The sequence below is a fragment of the Beauveria bassiana genome, assembly GCF_000280675.1.
Source record: "Beauveria bassiana ARSEF 2860 unplaced genomic scaffold BBA_S00006, whole genome shotgun sequence".
NCBI classification, from domain to species: Eukaryota; Fungi; Ascomycota; class Sordariomycetes; order Hypocreales; family Cordycipitaceae; genus Beauveria; species Beauveria bassiana.
Window position 1 is genome coordinate 336,558 of NW_007930841.1, and position 19,708 is coordinate 356,265.

Sequence of the window (19,708 nt, forward strand, 5' to 3'; positions counted from 1 at the left end):
TGCCAATAACTCGTGAACCATATACAACGTGCTATCTCGAGAGAGCCTCGTAGCTGCAAGTGAAAAAGCAAGTCATACATGTACATACATACATAGCAACCAAGCCCCCATTCCTTCTCATTGCGTTGCATTCAATCTTTATTAACATACCATGTACAAATCAAATATATCGCCTCTCACATTATCAATCAACATTGCTGGAGATAATTGCTGGGGACCAGCCCAACGCGGCCATTGCCACCGTGCACCTCAGCCTCCCACCAGCCGTCATCCTGGTGTCGGAGGACGGCGAGGACATCCCCCTTCGCGAAGCCCAACTCCTCTGGAATGGCCGCTTGGTACATGTAGAGAGCACGAGCTGCAGATTTTAATGTTAGCATGTTTCAGTATTGAATGTAACGCTGAGTTCGTACCAAAGTGCAAGATAACCCGGCCGTCGCGCGTGTACTGACGAGAAGAATCAACTACACTCTTACTGCGAGGGCGGGAGCCGCCTTCATATAAACCCATGGCGCGGGAGTCGTACATATCGCCACCCACAGGAGCCAACTGCACTGCCATATCGCTACCACCATAGCTGCTGTGAGGACGAGCGCCATAGTCCGCATAAGACGCAGGCGATGATCCTCGAACCGAGCCCCTCATTGAACCATGGGGAGATGCATGACGATATGGGTCGTTGTGCGGCTGCGAGCCGCCTCGCTGGTGCTGGGTGCGAGGGTTTGGGGACGCAGAGCGGTAGCGAGTATCGTGACCTATTTTCGGTTGCGGCGATACACTGCGCGTAGGAGCAGGGGACGCCGATCGCGGCATATCATATCCGCTACGAGTTCCAGGGCGCGAATTCGGTGACATACCTGTGTCCCTCTTGTCTTCACCAAAGATACTGCGAGTCTGATTGGCGACCTTCTTGGAAGCCTGCTTCATCGCCTTTGAGGTCACGGCGGGTGGTGGCACTCCGAGCCGAGAAACCTGAGACTGGGTGCTGTATGCAGGCGGAGTGCCTCGAGCAGGTGCAGCAGCCTCATGGTTGCTAGGTGCCGGAGTTGCAACGCCGTGGTAGCGGTCAGCAGACATACGGACGGAGCCGGCTTTGCTGCCTCCAACCCTCAACTCAGCGAGTGCTGCAGCAATGGGGTCGGTCTCGTCGACGCTGGCACCAGGGGCGTGACCACCTCGTCGTCGCGTGTCAGCAGTCGAGACGGGTAGCACATTCTGGCCAACACCAAGCGCTAGGCTGGCATTGGCATCGATAGGCTCTGGGCTTGGGGCTCTGGCTACAGCAGAGTGTCTGCTCTGCTCCTCTTGGCTATACAGAGGTGGTCTTTGCGGGCTTCCAGAACTAGCACTGGCGTGCCAAGTATTGCGATTCGTTTCAGAATTGATTTCTTTGGTGCTCTTTCGTCGAAATGGGCTATGGTTCTGGAAAAAACCACTCTTCTTTTTGAATACGCGTTTCTCTGGGGTCGGTGCAGGTTCAGGATCTTGTTTGACCGGTGAGGTCTTTCCGCTGGGAGGCTCAACACTGGAGAAAGAGTTCCGGTTGGAACACTCACTGCGCGAATCCCTGCTGGATGGCCTACCAGATGTAACTTGGGAACTAAGGTCCGAGGGCGGGCCAGTACGGCAGAGCATAGTCATGCCATCCATAGGGTAAGGTTCATGGGGTACAGCAGCCAGGGGCCCATGCTGCTTGTTGTCATATTGCTGCTGCTGCTGCTGCTGCTGCTGCTGCTGCTGCTGAGCGCTCATTTGCGGAGGTGCTCGACGAAACTGCTCATCGACGGAGGGTCTTCCCTGGCTGGGAGGTGCTCGACGGAACTGCTCATCGACAGAAGGTCTTCCTTGACTGGGTAGTCCACGTTGAGGAGTGACTGTAGTTTCCCTGCTACCGGGATACGCCATGTTGTCCCGGTGAGCAAGATCGTTTGTCAAGTTTGACGCGGGATCGTGGTGCGACTCGAAAGTCGATGGCTGTGGAGACGACGATCGGAAGGCAGGGTTGATACTGCGAGGGAACTGAGCGACGGAATAGTGATCGTCGTCTGAGACTTCGGACTGGCTGTCCACATCGCCGCGACGAAAGTTGATATACTTGGGGGCGTCGGGGATCTCTTGTCCAGTGCCTCTCTCTGTAATGAAGGAAGTAATATCTTTCTCAACCTCCATGTTCTCCAACGAGAGCCGAATTTTCTCGCAAGAAGCGTCATCACTCACACATACTGTGGAGGATATATTTGCAAAAGTCCACAGACTACTTTTTGTGAAGTCGAGGCGTTCCTCTTCCAAGTCCTGAAACTTATCCGCAGCAGCCTTCCATTCTCTGTTCCAACGTACTGTGGTTTCTTCGAGGGCTTTGATCGCAGTTTCGTACTCTGTGTTGGATGTTGCGAGACTGATCTGTGTCTTCTCCAACTTGGCTTTGTTGCGGCGCTCTTCTTGGCCCATGACCATATGGCCCTGTGCCAGATAGCCCTTGATCTTCAAGCATTCTTGTTCATACTTGTCTCGCGTCTGAAAGTATTGAGTAAATGTTATCCATGGAACAACTGTTATGTGCTTACCTTGTTGACCTGCTGTGTCTGCTGAATCTTCGTCTTTAAGATCTTTTCAATGACGTTCTGAACAATCTTGCGGCGCTCCTTCATACCACCCGCGAAAGCGGACAGAGGTTCGTCCAACTCCGTCTTCATCTGCGCTGCAATACTCTGGTGCTGCTTTCCCATGCTCTCGACCTCGCCTCGAAGGGTATCAAGGGACGCTTTCAGGCTGCCTGTCTCGTGCGAACCTAGTGATTTCTTGCTCAGGTTGAGAAGTTTCTTGGCGTATTCATCTTCGAGTGAGGCACGCGCTGTTCCCGAAGTTAGCCTGGTGTTTCTATTGATTGAAGAGGGGCGTCCTTGTCCTACCGCTATAGAACGCCTTTAGTTCGTCATTCGTTTGCTTGGCTGCCGCCATACGATCCAGGAGGGGTTGGACGCCGGCGTCATCTTTACCCCAGAAGTTATTGGCAACTAGAATCATGTCAGGGAAACGACAACCTTCTGAAATTGTAGAGCGACTTACAAGACAGCGCAACGGCTGGTGCTTCGGCTGTGACTGCAGGCATACTGCCCGTCCCGTATACAGAAAAGGATGCTATAGATGGTGGGTGTCACGCCGCGACGGTAAGAAAATATTGATGCAGCACAAGAGCAATAATAGAGGAGAAGAGATTCAGAAGGTGTTCAGGTTCGAAACTCGCATCATCTCAACGAGGTGGAGAGCACTGCCAGAGATGCCGATGACGCCTCCTGGCGTTGTTTAGTTGACCAAGGTCGAGTGGTTGGCAGAGCAACGCCCACCTCTGTCGAGCACGTGACCTGATCACCCTGCTTTCGATTTTCGCGACGTGTTGGGAGGGCTGGCGGAACTTACCGCAAAGCGGCAGCTTATCCAGTTTCAGGCTTTGGTTGTACTGACTTTGCCTACCACACACCCACAGCATATTGCCATCATTAATCTCAACGCCATCACCCGCTCACCCACGCCGTGTTCCGATCCCCAATCATTAGTGCGCCGCAGATTACTGCGACGTGTTCTCGCTGCCAGCTAAAGCGCTGCCCAATCTTTGGCGATCGATCGCGGCCTGCCAGCTAAACCTCTACAGCAGCACACTGCTTCAAGCTCTGCCGAGCAGGAGAATCGCGACACAACCAGCTTGCTTTCGAACGCCCATCGATCTTCGCCCCCCCGCGATATCGAAAGATCTCGGTCGGTTACTTTCTAGACGGATTCTATTCATGTAGGAACTGCCACGAACAACGACCCGTCCCTACAGTCTCGTTCCTCTTTCGAGCCTCCCTGCCTGCCAGCCCCCCTCCCCCCAGGCAGGCGCTCCATCACATATATCACGACCTTCGCCAAGAAACCTCCATGGTCCCTCCACCAAGAGCGGGATCATTTTCGCCAAATCCTGCACAAGCTCTTCAGACAGGTTTAAGCCACTCACCGCATCCGTCGCACACTGGTGTTCTCAGTGCTGGCGCCAGCCCCAGCACCAGCAGTCCGACGGGGGCCAGCTCCCTTGTTAAAATTGTTGTGGCACAAGTCTATCTGCTCCTCAGTACAATCAAAGAGGACAGAGACAGAGCCAAGTGGGAACTGCAACTTGAACAACTGAGAAAGGTAAGAAATCGGGTCGTACATTCACGCATTCTCGATGAAGCCAACGTCTAACTCGTCATTCCCGTGACAGCTTATCGATGACCACGGCATGGAAGTCTTCACCAAATATTTCACCCGACTAGTCGTCGGCAATGCGCCACAAATATTTCCTGGCCTGAATAGGCCAGTTGCTAACCCCGGCAACTACCACATCCTTGTCAATGAGATGCAGAAGATTGCGTTTGTCCCAGATCAGGCTGTCAAGATTGCAGAATCTGTTGAGAGTGGCACAGAGGACATTTTTCGCGATTTTGACCTGTCCACCTTCATGGAACACTTCAAGCTAGATGCGCTTACGAAGACGCTGCTTGCACTAGCCTTCAAGATGGGGTCAAGGGCTGATCTGAAGACAAAGGCTGATGCAATACTGTCAGCCAATTTCAGTACCTTTGTGCAGATGTTGGGAATGCCTGAGATACATGCAGATCTTATCCCTGACTTCATGGCTCTAGTTATCGATCGGTTCCTACAGTATCATCCTCCAAGCTTCAACGGCTCATCTAGACGAGAGCTCCATAATGCTCTTGGAAAGCGATACGCGTTGATGGACCAGCCTCCTCCTTCGCAGGTTCTTGCCGTATTAGATCTTGCACGGGTTTTAACCGACAAGCCTGCCAATGCCTTGACCAGATGCATACAAAGGACTGGCGCTGATTTTACTCGCGATGAAGACACTTGCTTGTCGCATCTGCAAGGCCGCAACGGCAACTTCCAGCTCACACCGGAGCAAGTTTCTTCGGCACTCACCTTTGTGACTATCACGCAAACACCTGAGCACGATCCATCGGTGTTAGTTGCTGCTCTCCGCCGGATTGTGCCCAGGACGTTTGATTGGAATGATGTCGTCGGGTCGTTCGACCAGCCTACGGCGAGAATTACATCAGCTCAGTTTCTGCGGTTGTATAAGGCTCTTCTACCGGTGGCCCAGGACTCGAAGTTCGACTTTGACATACAGCGCCTGTGGGGCGGCACATGGTCCGAACCAGAAGCGCAATTGTCTTTTGTTAGCGCATATGCTTCGTTGACCCCGGAACAGCTCGACGCTACGACGATTCCCAATCTCCAGCGAAGCATCACTTTGGAGGACTACGCAAACTCGACACAGAAAGCACGCGAACGAGCAGCAGTCGCTGTGAGGCATCCATTGGTTTCTGTTGTCGCTCTGTCCGCCATCTTCAGCGCTGCGCTCAGCTCGGTTCATGCCTCCCAAACAATCGAAGCGAAGCGACTCTTTCAAGACGTTGTGGTCCCGAATCTAGATATATTCCTTGTTTCCGCATTCGAGGTCCCTCGAGAATCTTGGGCCGATATGGCGATCGAGACCTTGGGCTCGTTGTTTGAAAACTTTCTGTACAAACGCTCCTCCGAGTATGATTTTGTACTCGACAGTCTTTGGCGGAAAGACAAGGAGTGGGTGGCCACTCGTCTTGCCGATGCACATGCTGTGAAGCCAAGCGATCTGCCGCTGCTTTTCGAGCATGCAGTCAAACACAACTGGCTAGATGAGCTCGTGTATTCGGCCAGTGGATTTGGTCTCGATTTGGCAGCGCTGGCTCATGCTGAAGGATATCTTGATCTCGCGAAATGGGCAAGATACTTCGCTGATCGAGAGACGGACGTTTCTAGGACACTTACTCAGTTTCTTCTGATCAAGTGTAATTTCGAGATTGCATCTCAACGACCGGATGCGCAGCCAAATGTCAAGGCTCAAACAAGCCTTCACGTTCGCACGGTAGCCGCTCTGCTACAGATTCTCGAGGATTTTATGCCCAAGGCCCCAGTACAAGATTTGATTGTCGTTCAACGTCAGTGTATCACAGCCTATCCACGGCTCATCAACTACGGTGAAGGTCATGACGAGATCATCAATGCAAATTCGGCACGTGGCAACGGGCTCCCTCAAGCAGCCAATAGCAAGATGGAGGAACATTACAAAAGAATGTACGGCGATGAAATACCCGTCCGCACAATCGTTGATATCCTCGAACGTTACAAGCACTCGAATGACTTGCTCGACCAGGATGTCTTTGCTTGTATGATCCACGGTCTGTTTGACGAATACAATCACTTCGTTGACTACCCTCTCGAAGCTCTGGCGACTACCGCTGTTCTATTTGGAGGCATCATCTCTCACAAATTGATTTCTGATCTTCCGTTGAAGATTGGTCTCGGCATGGTTTTGGAGGCTGTTCGCGACCACCGCCCGGATGAGTCAATGTACAAATTCGGCTTGCAGGCCCTCATGCAACTGCTTGCTAGATTTCGCGAATGGCCAGGCTTCTGCAAAAATTTGCTTCAGGTTCCTGGTCTGCAAGGCACGGAGGCTCACAAAAAAGCCGAAGAGATCGTCCGTGAGCATGAGGATGATCTGGCTCGAGGGCGAGGCAGCGCCGGCACTCCTCATTCGCTAGGCTTTGCTGGCGATGCTCTAGCAAACGGGAATGGCGACGAACTTGCCTTGACTAATCAGCCAACAGCGCCATTTTCAGCTATTGGTATCGACCCTGTCCCCCCAGGGGCCGTATACGAAGATCCCGACGAGGAAGAGCAGGGCAAGATTCAATTCGTACTCAACAACATTACAGAGCAGACTCTCGAATCCATGTGTGAGGAGCTTCGTGACATGTTGGATGACAAGCATCAACAATGGTTTGCAAATCATCTGGTCGCAGAGCGGGCAAAGATGCAGCCAAACTACCACCACGTGTACCTCGATCTGGTCAAATTCTTCGAGGATCCATCTCTGTGGAGCGAGGTGCTCAGGGAGACTTATATCAGCGTCGCTCGTATGCTCAACTCCGAAGCCACGATGCAAAACTCGACTGAGCGGACACATTTGAAGAATCTTGGTGGCTGGCTTGGGCTCCTGACGCTTGCTCGAGATAGGCCCATCAAGCACAAGAATATTGCCTTCAAGCAACTGCTCATTGAAGCCCACGACACCAAGAGACTCATCGTCGTGATCCCATTCGTCTGCAAAGTCCTCCTTCAGGGCGCTACTTCGGCTGTCTTTCGAACTCCCAACCCCTGGCTGATGGATATCATTTATCTGCTCATTGAACTTTATCATCACGCCGAGCTCAAACTCAATCTCAAATTTGAGATCGAAGTCCTCTGTAAGGGTCTCAGTCTGGATCATAAAAGTATTGAGCCCTCGGGCGAGATTCTCAATAGGCCAGCAGTGGAGGAGCCTGCGGTGGCGCTGGCCGCTGAGCAACTTGAGCCATTCGAGGCAATATCATTGAATGGCCTCGGCTCTGGCGTCGGCGCCGGGCTCTCCCCTCAGACTGTGGCGCCGACCATTCCTGACCTGAGTGCGCAGATCACCATCCCGCCGACAAATGAAATGGTAGTCAGCACCACTAGGTTGCATGAAATCGTTCGAAGCGCCGTCAGCCGCGCCCTGCATGATATCATCCAGCCTGTCGTCGATAGGTCGGTTACGATAGCTGCGATATCGACGCAGCAGATGATCAGAAAGGATTTCGTTTGCGAGCCAGATGAGAACCGGGTTCGTACTTCAGCTATTAACATGGTCAAGGCAACTGCTGGAAGTCTCGCACTTGTTACGTCCAAGGAGCCTCTCCGGGCGAACTTGACAAATTATATGCGCAACCTTTCGAACGATCTTCCGTCTGGTCTTCCGGAGGGCACGATCATTATGTGTGTTAACTCCAACCTTGATCTTGCCTGCAACATCATTGAGCAACAGGCTGAAGAACGTGCTGTGCCCGAAATCGAGGAGCTTCTTGAACCTGATTTCGAGGCAAGACGACGGTTTAAGGTACAGCATCCCAACGAGTCAACATACCCAGCAAACATCAACCGCTGGGCAATGACCATCCCTAACCCCTTTAAGCTATCTCCTAATATGCCCGGTCTTAACCCTGAGCAAATGGCCATTTACGAAGACTTTGCCCGCCAGCCGCGTAACACAACAACGATAGCGGCATCTGGCGCGAACCACGAGCCCTCGGCTTCTGATGCGACAAGATCGCTCGCCAACGAGGTGCTACAAGAGCCTTTCTCCACTATGGCAAATATTCCCACACCTGCAGAGACACCTTCACTCCCACAGCTCGGCTCGCAAATGCAAGCATATGGTCCTCCACAAAGTGCGGGGGGGAGCATGTCCAACGGAAGGTCAAGCAGTTTCCCTACGGAGGCGCATGTTTTGGCAGAACGTCTGACTAAATTGCTGCAAGAACTGCTTCGTACTGCTGGCGATGCCCGCGAGGAGCACTTTGCCGACTTGCCCCGCCCTCATCAAGTTCTTGACGTCGTCGACGCGCTAGTTCAATTATTTATCAAGACTTCTCAGAACTCAGAAGATTTCCCCATTTATGCTGCTGAGCAGATCACTGCTGTCATCTTCCAGCAGGTGGAAGACAACTTGACTCTGGAGAGCCTCGTTCACGTCCTGGAAACGCTACGCAAAATCTCTAGTCCCGGTTTGAATAGCCGTGTGCGTGCTCTGTTCAGTCAACAGCCAGGCAGCAGCTTCCTCAGCTTGCCTCTGCTTGCCGCCCTTACGCGCACTGATCTCCTTGATTGGAGAACCATCGACCTTGCCATGTCCAAGGCCCTCGTGGCTAAAAAGGAAGGCTCTCTCGAGTTCTTAGAACAGATGTTCGACCTCGTTCTGCTCAACAGTCGCCCCATTGCTCTCTATTCCGATTTCGTCCGCACGTTGGAGGAGGCATGGAGTTGGATCAACGTGGATGATGAATCCGTTGTCGGAGAGAGGCTCAAGGGTAAGCTTGTCGGCTCCGGTATGTACGCGCCGTCACAAAGCAATGGCAACGAGTCCTCCTCGAGACGAGATCAAATGGAGTATGTCTTTGACGAATGGGTGCACTTATGCAACAACCAGAATGCATCAGATGGCGCGGTTGACGTCTTTGTCAAGCAGCTGCGCGCTACGCAGGTCATTCGTAACAAAAGCGACTTCTTTATGTTTGTCCGCACAAGCATTGACTTCTCTATCGACCGTTTCGAGCACCTGATCCATACAGGAGGTGACGGTTACGTTATGATTGATGCTCTTGCGAAGCTCATTGGCCTGTTTGTCAGCATGCACCAGGACGGCGTCACTTCTCGTGCATCATTTGTGGACTCAGTGTTTGTCATTGTTACCTTGGTACTTTATCACCATCATACGAATCGCGGTGAGCACCTGAATCAGCGACTGTTCTTCCGCCTCTTCTCAATGCTGCTCCACGAGCTGCACAGCATATGCGACTTGCTGCCCGAGGACGAATCAAGTCAAATCATTCTGACCATCGCCAGCAGAATGGAGCCACTCGGTCCATTTCATTTGCCTGGCTTTGTCTTTGGCTGGCTCTCGCTTCTGCAACACCGATCCTTCTTGCCAACCTTGCTGACTGTGCCTGATTACGCCGGGTGGAAGCCCTTCGCTAGACTCCTACGTCAGCTTTTGGACTGTCTTAGCGAGCAGCTCAAGGCCTTCAGCGTGTCGCCTGTGGCCAAGGACTTGTACAGAGCTACGCTCAAACTCCTCGTCATTCTTCAACACGACTTTCCCGATTTCGTCGCGGCGCATCACGTTGATCTCTACAAGAGCATTCCTCCCCACTGCACCCAGCTACTCAACGCTGTCCTCGCCGCTCACCCGCCGCAAAGTTACAACATGAGGGCGGCCACCAAGATCAAGAGGGCTGCTGAATCCGAAGAGACGAAGGTCTATCCCGGTCTCGTCGATGACGCAAAAGCCATACTGCAGCAGGCAGGCCTCATCGAGGGTATCGAGCAAGTCGTTCAGGGGGCCACTTCCGAGGGTATCATGGCACAGATTGTCCACAATATGAGCACCGGATCCAACGAGACTACATTTGGCCACGTCCCAGTTTCTGCCAATGTTGATGTTATTAATGCCGTCGTCATTTATATTGGCAATCACGCAGCGGAACGACTATTTGGCGCCGAGCCGATGACGATCAACGGCAAGGAGCCGGAAGCTGCAGCGTTGTCTGTGCTGGTGCACGAGGTGACTTCCGAGGCCAGATACTATCTAGTATCAGGCATAATAAACCAGCTACGGTACCCCAACATGCACACTGAGTTCTTTAGCCAGCTGCTATTGCATATCTTTGGCAAGGACCTGCATGATCCGGAAGACACAGATATCCGCCAAGAGATCACGAGAGTCTTGCTAGAGAGACTCATTGGATTCTGGCCACAGCCATGGGGACTGATGTACACGGTCGTTGAGCTCCTTAAAAACGAAAAGTACATGTTTTTCGATCTGCCATTTCTGAAGTCTACTCCCGAGGTATGTTTTACTTATCTAGAGTACTGATCGAATGCAAGTATTGACAATTTACACAGGTGGCGGAAAGATTTGATAATATTCTTCAGCGGATTTAGGTTGCCCCCGAAGGGTCGATTCAATGGCTGGCTTAGAACTCCCCGGCCATCTTGACGACAGATACGCCAGTAGTTGAGCTTGAATGATGTAAGGTATCAATCAAGGAAGTTGAAGACGGGTTTGAAGTGGTGCATGAAGCATTTGGAAATAATGGAAATGACGTTGACAAGAGGACCTGGTCTCTGCATTGGGGGATGTAGACATTTGGATCCAGCGACGAAAATTCTTGTACTAGGTATAATGCATCAATGTATAATAGGGTAGTCCTAGGTTATTGAGGTAATACCACGGCGCAAAGGGTGGTTTTCTGTTTTATAGACAATGCGATTTTCTGCATTACTATGCGATGGGTTCTATCAAACAACCAAGGTACCCTTCATAACCTTGACGGCCTTGCCCGACAGATGAACCGCGTCGATGTTGTTATCCTTGGTGGTAATCTCGACGACAATGTTACTTTCACGGCCCATCTCAACGCCCTGCGTCAGCTCGTAGCGACGTTTGGGCGCCTTTTGCTCGCCCAGCGCCGCGCTCAAGTAGCAGCAAAGAGCCGACGACGCCGATCCGGTGGCGGGGTCCTCGCAAAGCGCGTCAATCATGCGCGTGCGCAGCGTCACCACCTCGGTGCCGTCGTCGCCGCTGCGCGCGCCCGTCCGCACATAGTAGAATCGGATGCAGAGACCCGTGCGCCACCCGTCGTCTAGCAGCTCCTCGACGGGGCCGGTAAACGACGACATGGTGGCCTGCGCGAGGACGTCGAGCGACGGCAGCTCGATGAGGATGAAGCTCATGCCCCGGACGATGCTGTAGATGGGGGCGTCCATCTCGGCGGCGCGCACGGCGGGCACGGCGGAGAGGCCTTGGAGGTGCGGCGAGGACGCGGGCAGGTCGCGCAGCTTCTTGGCGTGCAGGTGCACGTTATGCGGGATAGCGGCGCGGGCGGCATCGGCGCCGGTGCTGGACACGGGGATGGGGCCGGCCTTGGTGACAATGGTGTCGACGCCGCCGCCGGCGTTGAGGAGAGACACGGCGGCGCCAATGGTTGGGTGCCCGGCAAAGGGAATCTCGCTGGTGGTGACGAAAATGTCCACGTCACGCGAGGTGCTGCTGCTGCTGGACGCCGCGGCCGGCTCGTGGATGAAGATGGTCTCGGAGAGGTTAAACTCGCGCGCAATGGCCTGCTTCTGGGCCTGGGTGGGCGGCGCGGGCAGGTCGGCGGGGATGGTGACGACGGCGAGGGGGTTGCCGCGGTAGGGCGTGTCGGTGAAGACGTCGTAGGTCTCAAAGGGAAGCTCCATGGTGATGGGTGTGGTTTGAGTGTGGTGACGTTGTGGAGGGTGCGGGGTGATGATGGAAGGGATTGTAAATATAAGTGAGAGGAGATTTTGCGAGAATTTGTTTCTCTTGGGTTACAAGTGCAGCTTGGCTGTTTTTTGTGATATTTGGTACCAAATAACGAGGTTGAATTGATCTACACATTAAAAAACAGTCATGTTTGAATTTATATGCTCAATGACATGCATCTCCGCTCTCGCGCCCTGGTGTTGACAGGCTAAAGTGGGCTGTGGAGGCCGTGTAAGTGATCGGTAGGAACAAGACGAGAGGCTCCGTCATAACAAAAGTATACACATGTGTGGCCATGAACTGATAGCCGAGCATTTGCCGATGAGTCACCGAGTCTTCCATCTGCCCCTACACATCAAGAAAAGAATTTTGCAAAGGATAAGTCAATCATTTTTTCTGATTGGACAGCAAGACAAATACATTGATAAGATGGTTATACCCAATATAATGGTCTTGGTGCAAAACATGGCAGGCAACCAAGATAAAACGGACTCCCCTGTATTTTTCACACCTCATGAGACACTGCGCCAGAGGCAACAGATAATGGCAGGCATTGAGTCTCCCCGCCTAGCCGGCTATGGGCGGCCGCACTACTAACACGCGAGCAGCCGGGAGCAGAAAATGGCAAGGATTGGATCAATCTGATCAATCGATAGTCTGGCCGTCATCGTCTGCTGGGTGTCATCATCTAGCGTTGGCGCGGCGCGGGAGAGCGCAGGCTAAAGGCGACGAATGGTGCATCTAGGCCGTGGTCTGGTGCTCTCATCAGTTTGAATCTTGTGCTTGGCTACATGCAACCATCACAGTCGACTTGCGCAGCAGAGGCAACCTTATTCGCGACACACGTAGCGTGACAGCAGGCTAGGCCAAAGCTTATCGGTAAAGCTTTGTCTGCAGCTGTCAGGCTCCCGGCGACCCGGACGGTTCGGCAGTGCACAGACAGGCATGTCATCTGCTGATGGAGTGGCTTTGTAAATTGCACAACGGTATCCGAGTGAGAAACCATGGCCATGATCGCTATTATTTATTAGCAGACCATTGGTAGATTGACCGGGGCATGTTTCGCGCGATAGATGATATTGAAAGGCATAATAGGAAATATTATAGAGCAAAAGCAGCCGACATGCAAGCCACAGGCTCCAGTGAAGGCGTCGTACCTGCGTTGTGCTCCATTGCCAATATTGTGGCGAGCGGAGCCCAATTGGCTGCTGCAGCTTTATTTTGATGCTTTTTACTACGGCAACAAGCGGGCAATTGGCAGTTCCACCACAAAGAGGATAGAAAAATGAGGGTCCCCTCTTTTTCTTCACAGATAGTAAGCCGGGAAATTGGAGTCTGGTGAGCCAGGACGGTCCATTATCGGAGCGAGTCGGCCATGATGGTGCGAGAAGCTGGTACCAGTCTTGAGGGCGAGCAACTCGCTGAGCAAATTTAAAAGGGGAAAGGAGTCGTTAACATTGACATGAGCTTCATTGTCTGCAGACAGTCAAGAGAACAATCGGAAGCTGTCAAAAGCTTCTTGATACTTGTCATGAATCGGCAAGTTCCAGTCCTCGAACGGCTTCCTGAACATCCATCCCTTTTTTTTTTTTCTTCCTTGCTCGGCTTACACGGCGAGAAAAGTGGCGCAACAAGCCAAGAGAGAGGGGGGCGCGCCAACAAAAGACGCCGAGCAAGTGGCTAGCGATGCAAGATGAAAAGATGGTCGTCAGATGGGGGGCAGGGGGGGGGCTTGCAGATGAGAAGCATTGCCGTTTACCAAGTCGCTGGGGACCGTCGGGCGGTGGCGGAACATGGGAAAAGAGGCTAGCAAAGGACCCCACTGAGACGAAGATGCCATGCCCAGGCCAAGCCTTCGAGAAGGGGCTGGCTTGGGGGCTTTGGAGAGAGCCGCATGGGATTGACGTGGTGATGCTGGAATGACGGGGGAACAGAACGCGGAACCAACGGTGATGAAACAGCAAGTGCGGAATAGGTAGCAGCTGGCGTCGTGTCATTTTTCCTCGGCCGTTTTTTTTTTTTTTTTTTTTTTGGTGAAAGCTTATCACACCTCGTGATGATCATACTAAATGACAAAGTGCAGGACCAAAAGGTTAGTGTACCTTAGGTGACGCTAAGCGACGATGGCTAGTTTACTGCAAAGGAGTGAATAAGAATAAAAGTTGCAAATTCAGGTGGCACAGTGCTAAATCGCCGTCGTAGTAAACTTGTGCAGTGACACTGTCATTATTCTCGTCAACTGTCAGTTGGCAACTAATAATAATGAGCAGTAAATCATAGTTAGTTGAAGGAAGCCATCGGTTAGCTCCAACTTATTATAAACAATGTGGGTGGGTATGAGTTTCTCCTTGCCATTCTTGGACGAGAGAGGGGCCGGTTGATGTCACGACTCGTACAGTGTAGCAGTTGTGGGTGTTTTGCAGGGTTTTACTTTGATGGCCTGGCCTATTGGTGCGGATCGGGCTGCTTCAGTTTTATACTCGAGGCGGCAAGCAGGTTATTCATTGTGCTGGCCAGCAGAAGAGCTCAGCGCATCACACAAGTCTGCGGCAGGCATTGCAGTGGTGTGTACTGCCCCGTCTGTTAATCGTACAATCAAGCGCACCAGACAGCAGAGCAGTTAAGGAGTGAGTAACTTGCAGGGTGGAGGGTATTAAAAAAGATAATAAAAGAATCACTGATAAGAAATCTCACTCTGGTTGGCACCGCCCCTGTTTGTATATACATGGGCTGGTTGATATTACACAATGTCAACAATTCTGGGTGAGAACACAGCGTTGACAATAATAAAAGGCTAACAGCGAGGACAAACATTCGGTCGCCGAGGGATGACGAGCATACATTAGGCAAACGACGATTGGTCACGAGCGGGCACAGATGGGCACAGGAACATTGCCCCAAAGGGACCGCCGGGCGGGGCTTGTTGGCTGAATCTGGCTGCGACGAGGGAAAAAAATGTATACACTTGTACGCAGAGCAGCCAAGGGGCCGCGGATAGAAGGAAAAAAATAAAGTGCAGGCGGCCATGGCGACGAAAACCTGGAGTGTCCGATGGGTAATATTTATTAGAGTGGATGATAAGTAGTGGGCGGCTGCAGATTTGCAGAATGATTCTATTACACGAAGTAGAGTTAAGTTAGTCCGCTGCAAGACATGCACAGGGGGACAATATTTCAATCCAAGAAAATGTTGAATGAACGAGTAATGCACTTGCATATGAACTGTTCTTTTTTTATTTACCGCCATCTCGGTTGTATGCAAAACAAAGACAGCCAGCCGCCTCATGCACACAATGGTAAAAATGTGGTCGTCTTGGTAAGGTAGGTAGGCAGATTAATAAAGTACCGTCACCGTACAGTAGTGCGGCAACGGTACCTCGCTGGACCCTTACCACCTGCATTTCCTGATGCTCCTCCGAGGCTGAGTGGGGAACCTGGAAAATGTGGGCGGTGAGCTTTTTTTTTTTTTTTGATGCATCACTCCAAAACGTTCAAGGAGATGCAGCCATGCAGTCTGGCACAGGAAGAAAAGGCGGGGTGAAATGTAAATAAATACCCAGTAGAGACATTGTGCTATAGTTGACTTGAATTCATCAAATGTCGATTAGATTATGTCTGCACAAGTCTTACTTGTATTCTGCTAATACCGTCTTTGTTGGAATGTTGCTGCTCCCTTGGGGAAACTGAGGCAGAAAAATAAGAGCAGGGTCGGCACATGGCCCGTGCAGCTGTCTGACGTTCTAGCGACCCACTCTGGTATGCAGGCATCCTTGCTGCCAACCAATAGGAAGTATGCAGAAAGAAAAAAGTTCAAAGCTCTCGTGCTTGCTGGTCCTCTGGAAACTTGGCCCCCCCCCAAAAAAAAAAGCCCCCCGGCCTGCTGGTCCGGCTGCTAATCGCCTCAGCTCCTGCCTCCCCAAACCAGCGCCCGCGCCAGCTCGACGAGCCAAAGGGAAAAGGAAAAAAAAAAAAAAAGACGCCGCACTCCAGACCAGCCCACCAAAAAGTTGAATCCCGCCCCCCCCTTCCCTTGCTCTTGCTAGGCCACCCCCCGACACTGTCCGAAACATTTCACATCACCGCTTCCCTTGTTCATAGTCTTGCATGGGGTTACTCGTTTGTTGTTTTTACATCTTCACTTTACATTAATCTACTCCTCTCATACAGTCAGTTAAGCAGCGTCCTGCTCACAGTACATCAAATCTTGTTTCCCGTTGCTCGCCCCGGTGACAGCTATCCACTCCCCAAACTGCCTACGCTTCCGGATCCGTCGTCTCTCCTCCTCGTGTCAGGCGTTCGCTCCGTGCCGCAAGCCCCCTTCTCCTAAATAAGCGACGACGGTTGATATCGATACAATAACAAACTTTCGCCAACCCCTCTTCTCCCTGTCTTTTGCCTCCTCTGCTGCAACACTGCTTGCGCCTCAGCAAACAACCTCTCACGCATCGCAAACGCCGCCATGCCTTACAACACAAGGCGCAAGTCGCTGTCGCTGCCCAGCCTAGGCATCCACCTTCCCACGACGCACGCCTCTCGCGCTGCCGCCCTCGCCTCTGCTTCCAAGTCTGCTTCGCGTCCTTCGACATCTCCCACTGCGCCATCACCCGACTCTGCCGAATCCCATCCCAGCAAGCGTCTCAAGCGTTCGCACACCGGTCCTGCCCCCATCGACGCCTTGAACCAAACACCTCCCCCCTCCCCTACCGTCGCCGACAGCATCGAGATGAGCGACGCCGACTCTGCCTCCAAGATTGACCTGTCTACTGTCAACGACGACATTGTCGAGGGTGTCATTGTTCAGCTACAGACTACTGGCAACCGACCCCATCTTGTCAAAGACCTCGCCATCGTCCTCGGCCAGACCCTCACTTCGGTTCAGCAGTAAGCCTTCTTGACTCTTCCTTGCGCCTTCAAACCGCTAACCCAACACGATCAGATCTGCCAACCCTTGCGCCATCATCTCCTCTCGCCTGGCTTCATACCTCAAGCGTCCTGTATGGTCTTCGGCCGCTCCCTGCCCTCTGGCTAAGGAGCTCGAGACTGTCCATCCCCGTCGCACCTACTTCTTTCTCACTACACAGCCTCGCCTGGAGCTTCCTGACCCCAGCATCGTGCAGCCTATTCTCCCAGCCGCCATCGTCACCCCCTCCGTCTCCCTTACCGACGACTCTGGCTCTGAGGTCGAGGGTCGCCGCCGCGAGCTCAGTCCCTCCCCCGAGGTCGATCTTTCCCCTCACGAAGTCGAGGATGGCTTCGATGACATGTTCCTCCCTATTACTCCCGCTGGTTCATTTTCCTCTCGCCGAGTAAGAGTCGCTCGCGACTTCCGTCACGACTCGCCACCTCTGGAGAAGGATGAGCGCGAGTTCACCCACACCGCCGACGTTGTCCTCAAGCGCAAACTCTCCGAAGCCACACCTGTCGTCGTTGATCCCGCCGAGCGCGCCATCCTGGCCGAGTATGGCTTCCGCGACGACATGTGGTTTAGCGACACTCGCACTGCCTCATCTACTGCTTTCCTTGCCAGTCCCATTATTAAGCCCAGCGTTGGCCCTATCATCCGCAAAGATGATGACGCCGATAACTGGCTACGACTGTTTGGAGACGAGCAGGGCGCTGAGAGCATCGAGATTGATGAACTCGATGGTCTCCTCGACGCCTACTAAGCACCTTGGCTCCTGAGCCGAGGACTGCTATACAGTGTACGATGGGGCGATGCGTATGGGCTGCGCTTGAACCATCGCCCCGGGGCGAGTTCCCCTGTTTTCTTCGCAATGTACAAAATTTGTTCGATACTCACCTCACCGCGCTGTTGCGAGGGGATTATTCGGCGGATGTCTATGATATACATGTATATAATGTTGCCATTGGGCAACGACCCTGCAATTGGCTCAGACTGGATTACGACAAAGAGGGACTGGTTACGGAAAATGGTTTCTTTTTTTTATATCTTTTGCTCTTTTATAGGATGGCGTACGGGGATTTTAGTGCATTTTGGTTTAGCGGTTTACTTGAAAAGAATATACCACTCACTGCTCCTAGAATATCCTGAGGTTGAATAATTCGTGACGACTTTGCAATTAACAAGCACACATCTATCTATACATTATATGATTACAAGACCCACCTGCCAATATTATACTCGCACGTGGACCTATGCATGCAAACTATAATACATGTCCATCTCGACTTTCAAATATTCAATATCCGGCTTTTATTTCGTATCATTCTCCCTTGCCGACGTTTTCCTCCACCTTGAGTTCCACCCACACCAACGTGCCCATCTGCAGCACCTTTGGCCTCTCCACCTTGACAATCCTGAGGCCGGGCGTCGTCCGGGCCGCCTCCTCGACGAGCGCCTCGATATCGCGATTCCACCAGCACCCGTACTTGGCAAAGTGCTTGCCGGCGTTGCGGTCCAGCAAGCCATTCACCAGCCCAAAAAAGCCCCTGCCGTGCTCGAGCAGCACGATGCGGCCCGTGTCCGGCTTGACGGCCGACGCGAGGTTGGCCAGCACGGCGACGGGATCGGCCACGGAGCACAGGCCAAACGTCTGGATGACGGTGTCGTACTTGGGCGAGGCGCAAGAAGAGAAGGATGGTGGTGCGGGCGGCAACGCGTGGTGCGCGTCGGAGCGGACGAGGCGGAGGCGGCCAGAGAGAAAGGAGAGCTGGCCGGCGCTGTCGCTGTCGCTGCTCGACAGGGACGAGGCGGCGCGCACAATGGGCGCGGCGTCTTTGAGAGGGGGCACCGTCTTGGTGAGCTTCTTGCAAGCCACGTCGAGCATGTCCGCCGAAATGTCGAGACCCGTAAACGACGTGATGCCCTTTGTGTTGACCGCCGCGCGGGCCGTCGTTGTCGTTGTCGACTTCGTCTTCGTCTTCTTCTTCGCCTCGTCGTCTTCGTCTCGCGCAGCCGCCGCCGCCGCTTCGAGCGCATTCGTTATGGGCGACCAGTCGTAGTACGCGAGGTTGCGCCCGGACCCCATGGCCAGCTCGAGCACGTTGCCCCGCGCGTGCGCTGCCAGCCGTCGCCGGAGGCTCGTAATGCCCATCCAGTACTCGGGCCAGTCGAGCTCCTTGTCAAACTGCTCGGCGTTGTCGCCCGTCAGGGCCGGCGGACGGCCCGTCGGCGTCGCGGACTCGTCGCACGCGCACGGGACGGCGTCGGCGGCACCGGCTTTGTATGTGGCGGCGGCGGTGCCGAAAATGTAAAAGCCGAGCGCGCCGGCGACGAGGGCCGCGCCGCTGAGGGGAAGCCACGTCGCGCGCCACACGGTCAGGAGGGTGTCGGCTTGATGGGGGTGGGATCTCGGCGGCGGCGGCGGTCGCGGGCGGGCCTGCGAGGCTCTGGGTAAGGGGGGTCAGTCGAGAAGCGCGCGGCTACTGACGGGTAAGGAATCTCGTACTGTTTATAAGGGGCCGTGGGCATGGGTGCCTTGGCCTTGGGCTTGGATCCGAGGCGCGGCTTGGCTGACTTGGTCTTGCTGTGCGCCCAGCGCCCGGCGCAGTGCGCGCGGGCAGCCGCGGCACCGCGGCGCGTTGTCACGCAGAGATTCATCGAGTGCGCATCGCTGTTTTCTAGAGGATGTGGAGTAATTGGCGAGCGAACCAACCCAGAAAGGCTCGAGGTCGTTGTTGAAGGCAAATGTTGGTGGTGCAAATAAAGGTCTAAACTGGTCAATGTGATACTTTTTTTCGGAGTCGCCACGGGCCGAGGGGTCGGTGCCGATTCCGCTGTTGAGCTTCTCCAAAATTAGTGGGTCGCTGC

The 19,708-nt window shown here is 53.4% G+C and overlaps 5 protein-coding genes across 5 annotated transcripts; 2 read left to right on the plus strand and 3 right to left on the minus strand.

The window, feature by feature from the left end:
• Positions 1-188: 188 nt before the first annotated feature.
• BBA_02855 (cell division control protein) lies at positions 189-3,109 on the minus strand (the record flags this gene model as incomplete). The annotated part of the gene is made up of 5 exons (XM_008597952.1): positions 189-358; positions 414-2,514; positions 2,565-2,851; positions 2,910-3,014; positions 3,067-3,109. 5 exons carry the CDS (start codon positions 3,107-3,109, stop codon positions 189-191), a joined length of 2,706 nt encoding a protein of 901 aa, XP_008596174.1.
• An 806-nt stretch (positions 3,110-3,915) lies between these two features.
• BBA_02856 (CCR4-Not complex component) lies at positions 3,916-10,593 on the plus strand (the record flags this gene model as incomplete). The annotated part of the gene is made up of 3 exons (XM_008597953.1): positions 3,916-4,167; positions 4,238-10,498; positions 10,555-10,593. 3 exons carry the CDS (start codon positions 3,916-3,918, stop codon positions 10,591-10,593), a joined length of 6,552 nt encoding a protein of 2,183 aa, XP_008596175.1.
• Positions 10,594-10,950: 357 nt separating this feature from the next.
• Positions 10,951-11,892, minus strand: BBA_02857 (phenazine biosynthesis protein phzF; the record flags this gene model as incomplete). The annotated part of the gene is made up of 1 exon (XM_008597954.1): positions 10,951-11,892. The coding sequence occupies one exon, from the start codon at positions 11,890-11,892 to the stop codon at positions 10,951-10,953; it is 942 nt and encodes a 313-aa protein (XP_008596176.1).
• A 4,504-nt stretch (positions 11,893-16,396) lies between these two features.
• Positions 16,397-17,603, plus strand: BBA_02858 (mucin-like protein; the record flags this gene model as incomplete). Its single annotated transcript, XM_008597955.1, has 2 exons — positions 16,397-16,818; positions 16,874-17,603. The coding sequence occupies 2 exons, from the start codon at positions 16,397-16,399 to the stop codon at positions 17,601-17,603; spliced, it is 1,152 nt and encodes a 383-aa protein (XP_008596177.1).
• A 558-nt stretch (positions 17,604-18,161) lies between these two features.
• Positions 18,162-19,498, minus strand: BBA_02859 (methyltransferase OMS1; the record flags this gene model as incomplete). The annotated part of the gene is made up of 2 exons (XM_008597956.1): positions 18,162-19,287; positions 19,347-19,498. 2 exons carry the CDS (start codon positions 19,496-19,498, stop codon positions 18,162-18,164), a joined length of 1,278 nt encoding a protein of 425 aa, XP_008596178.1.
• Between the last annotated feature and the right edge of the window lie 210 nt (positions 19,499-19,708).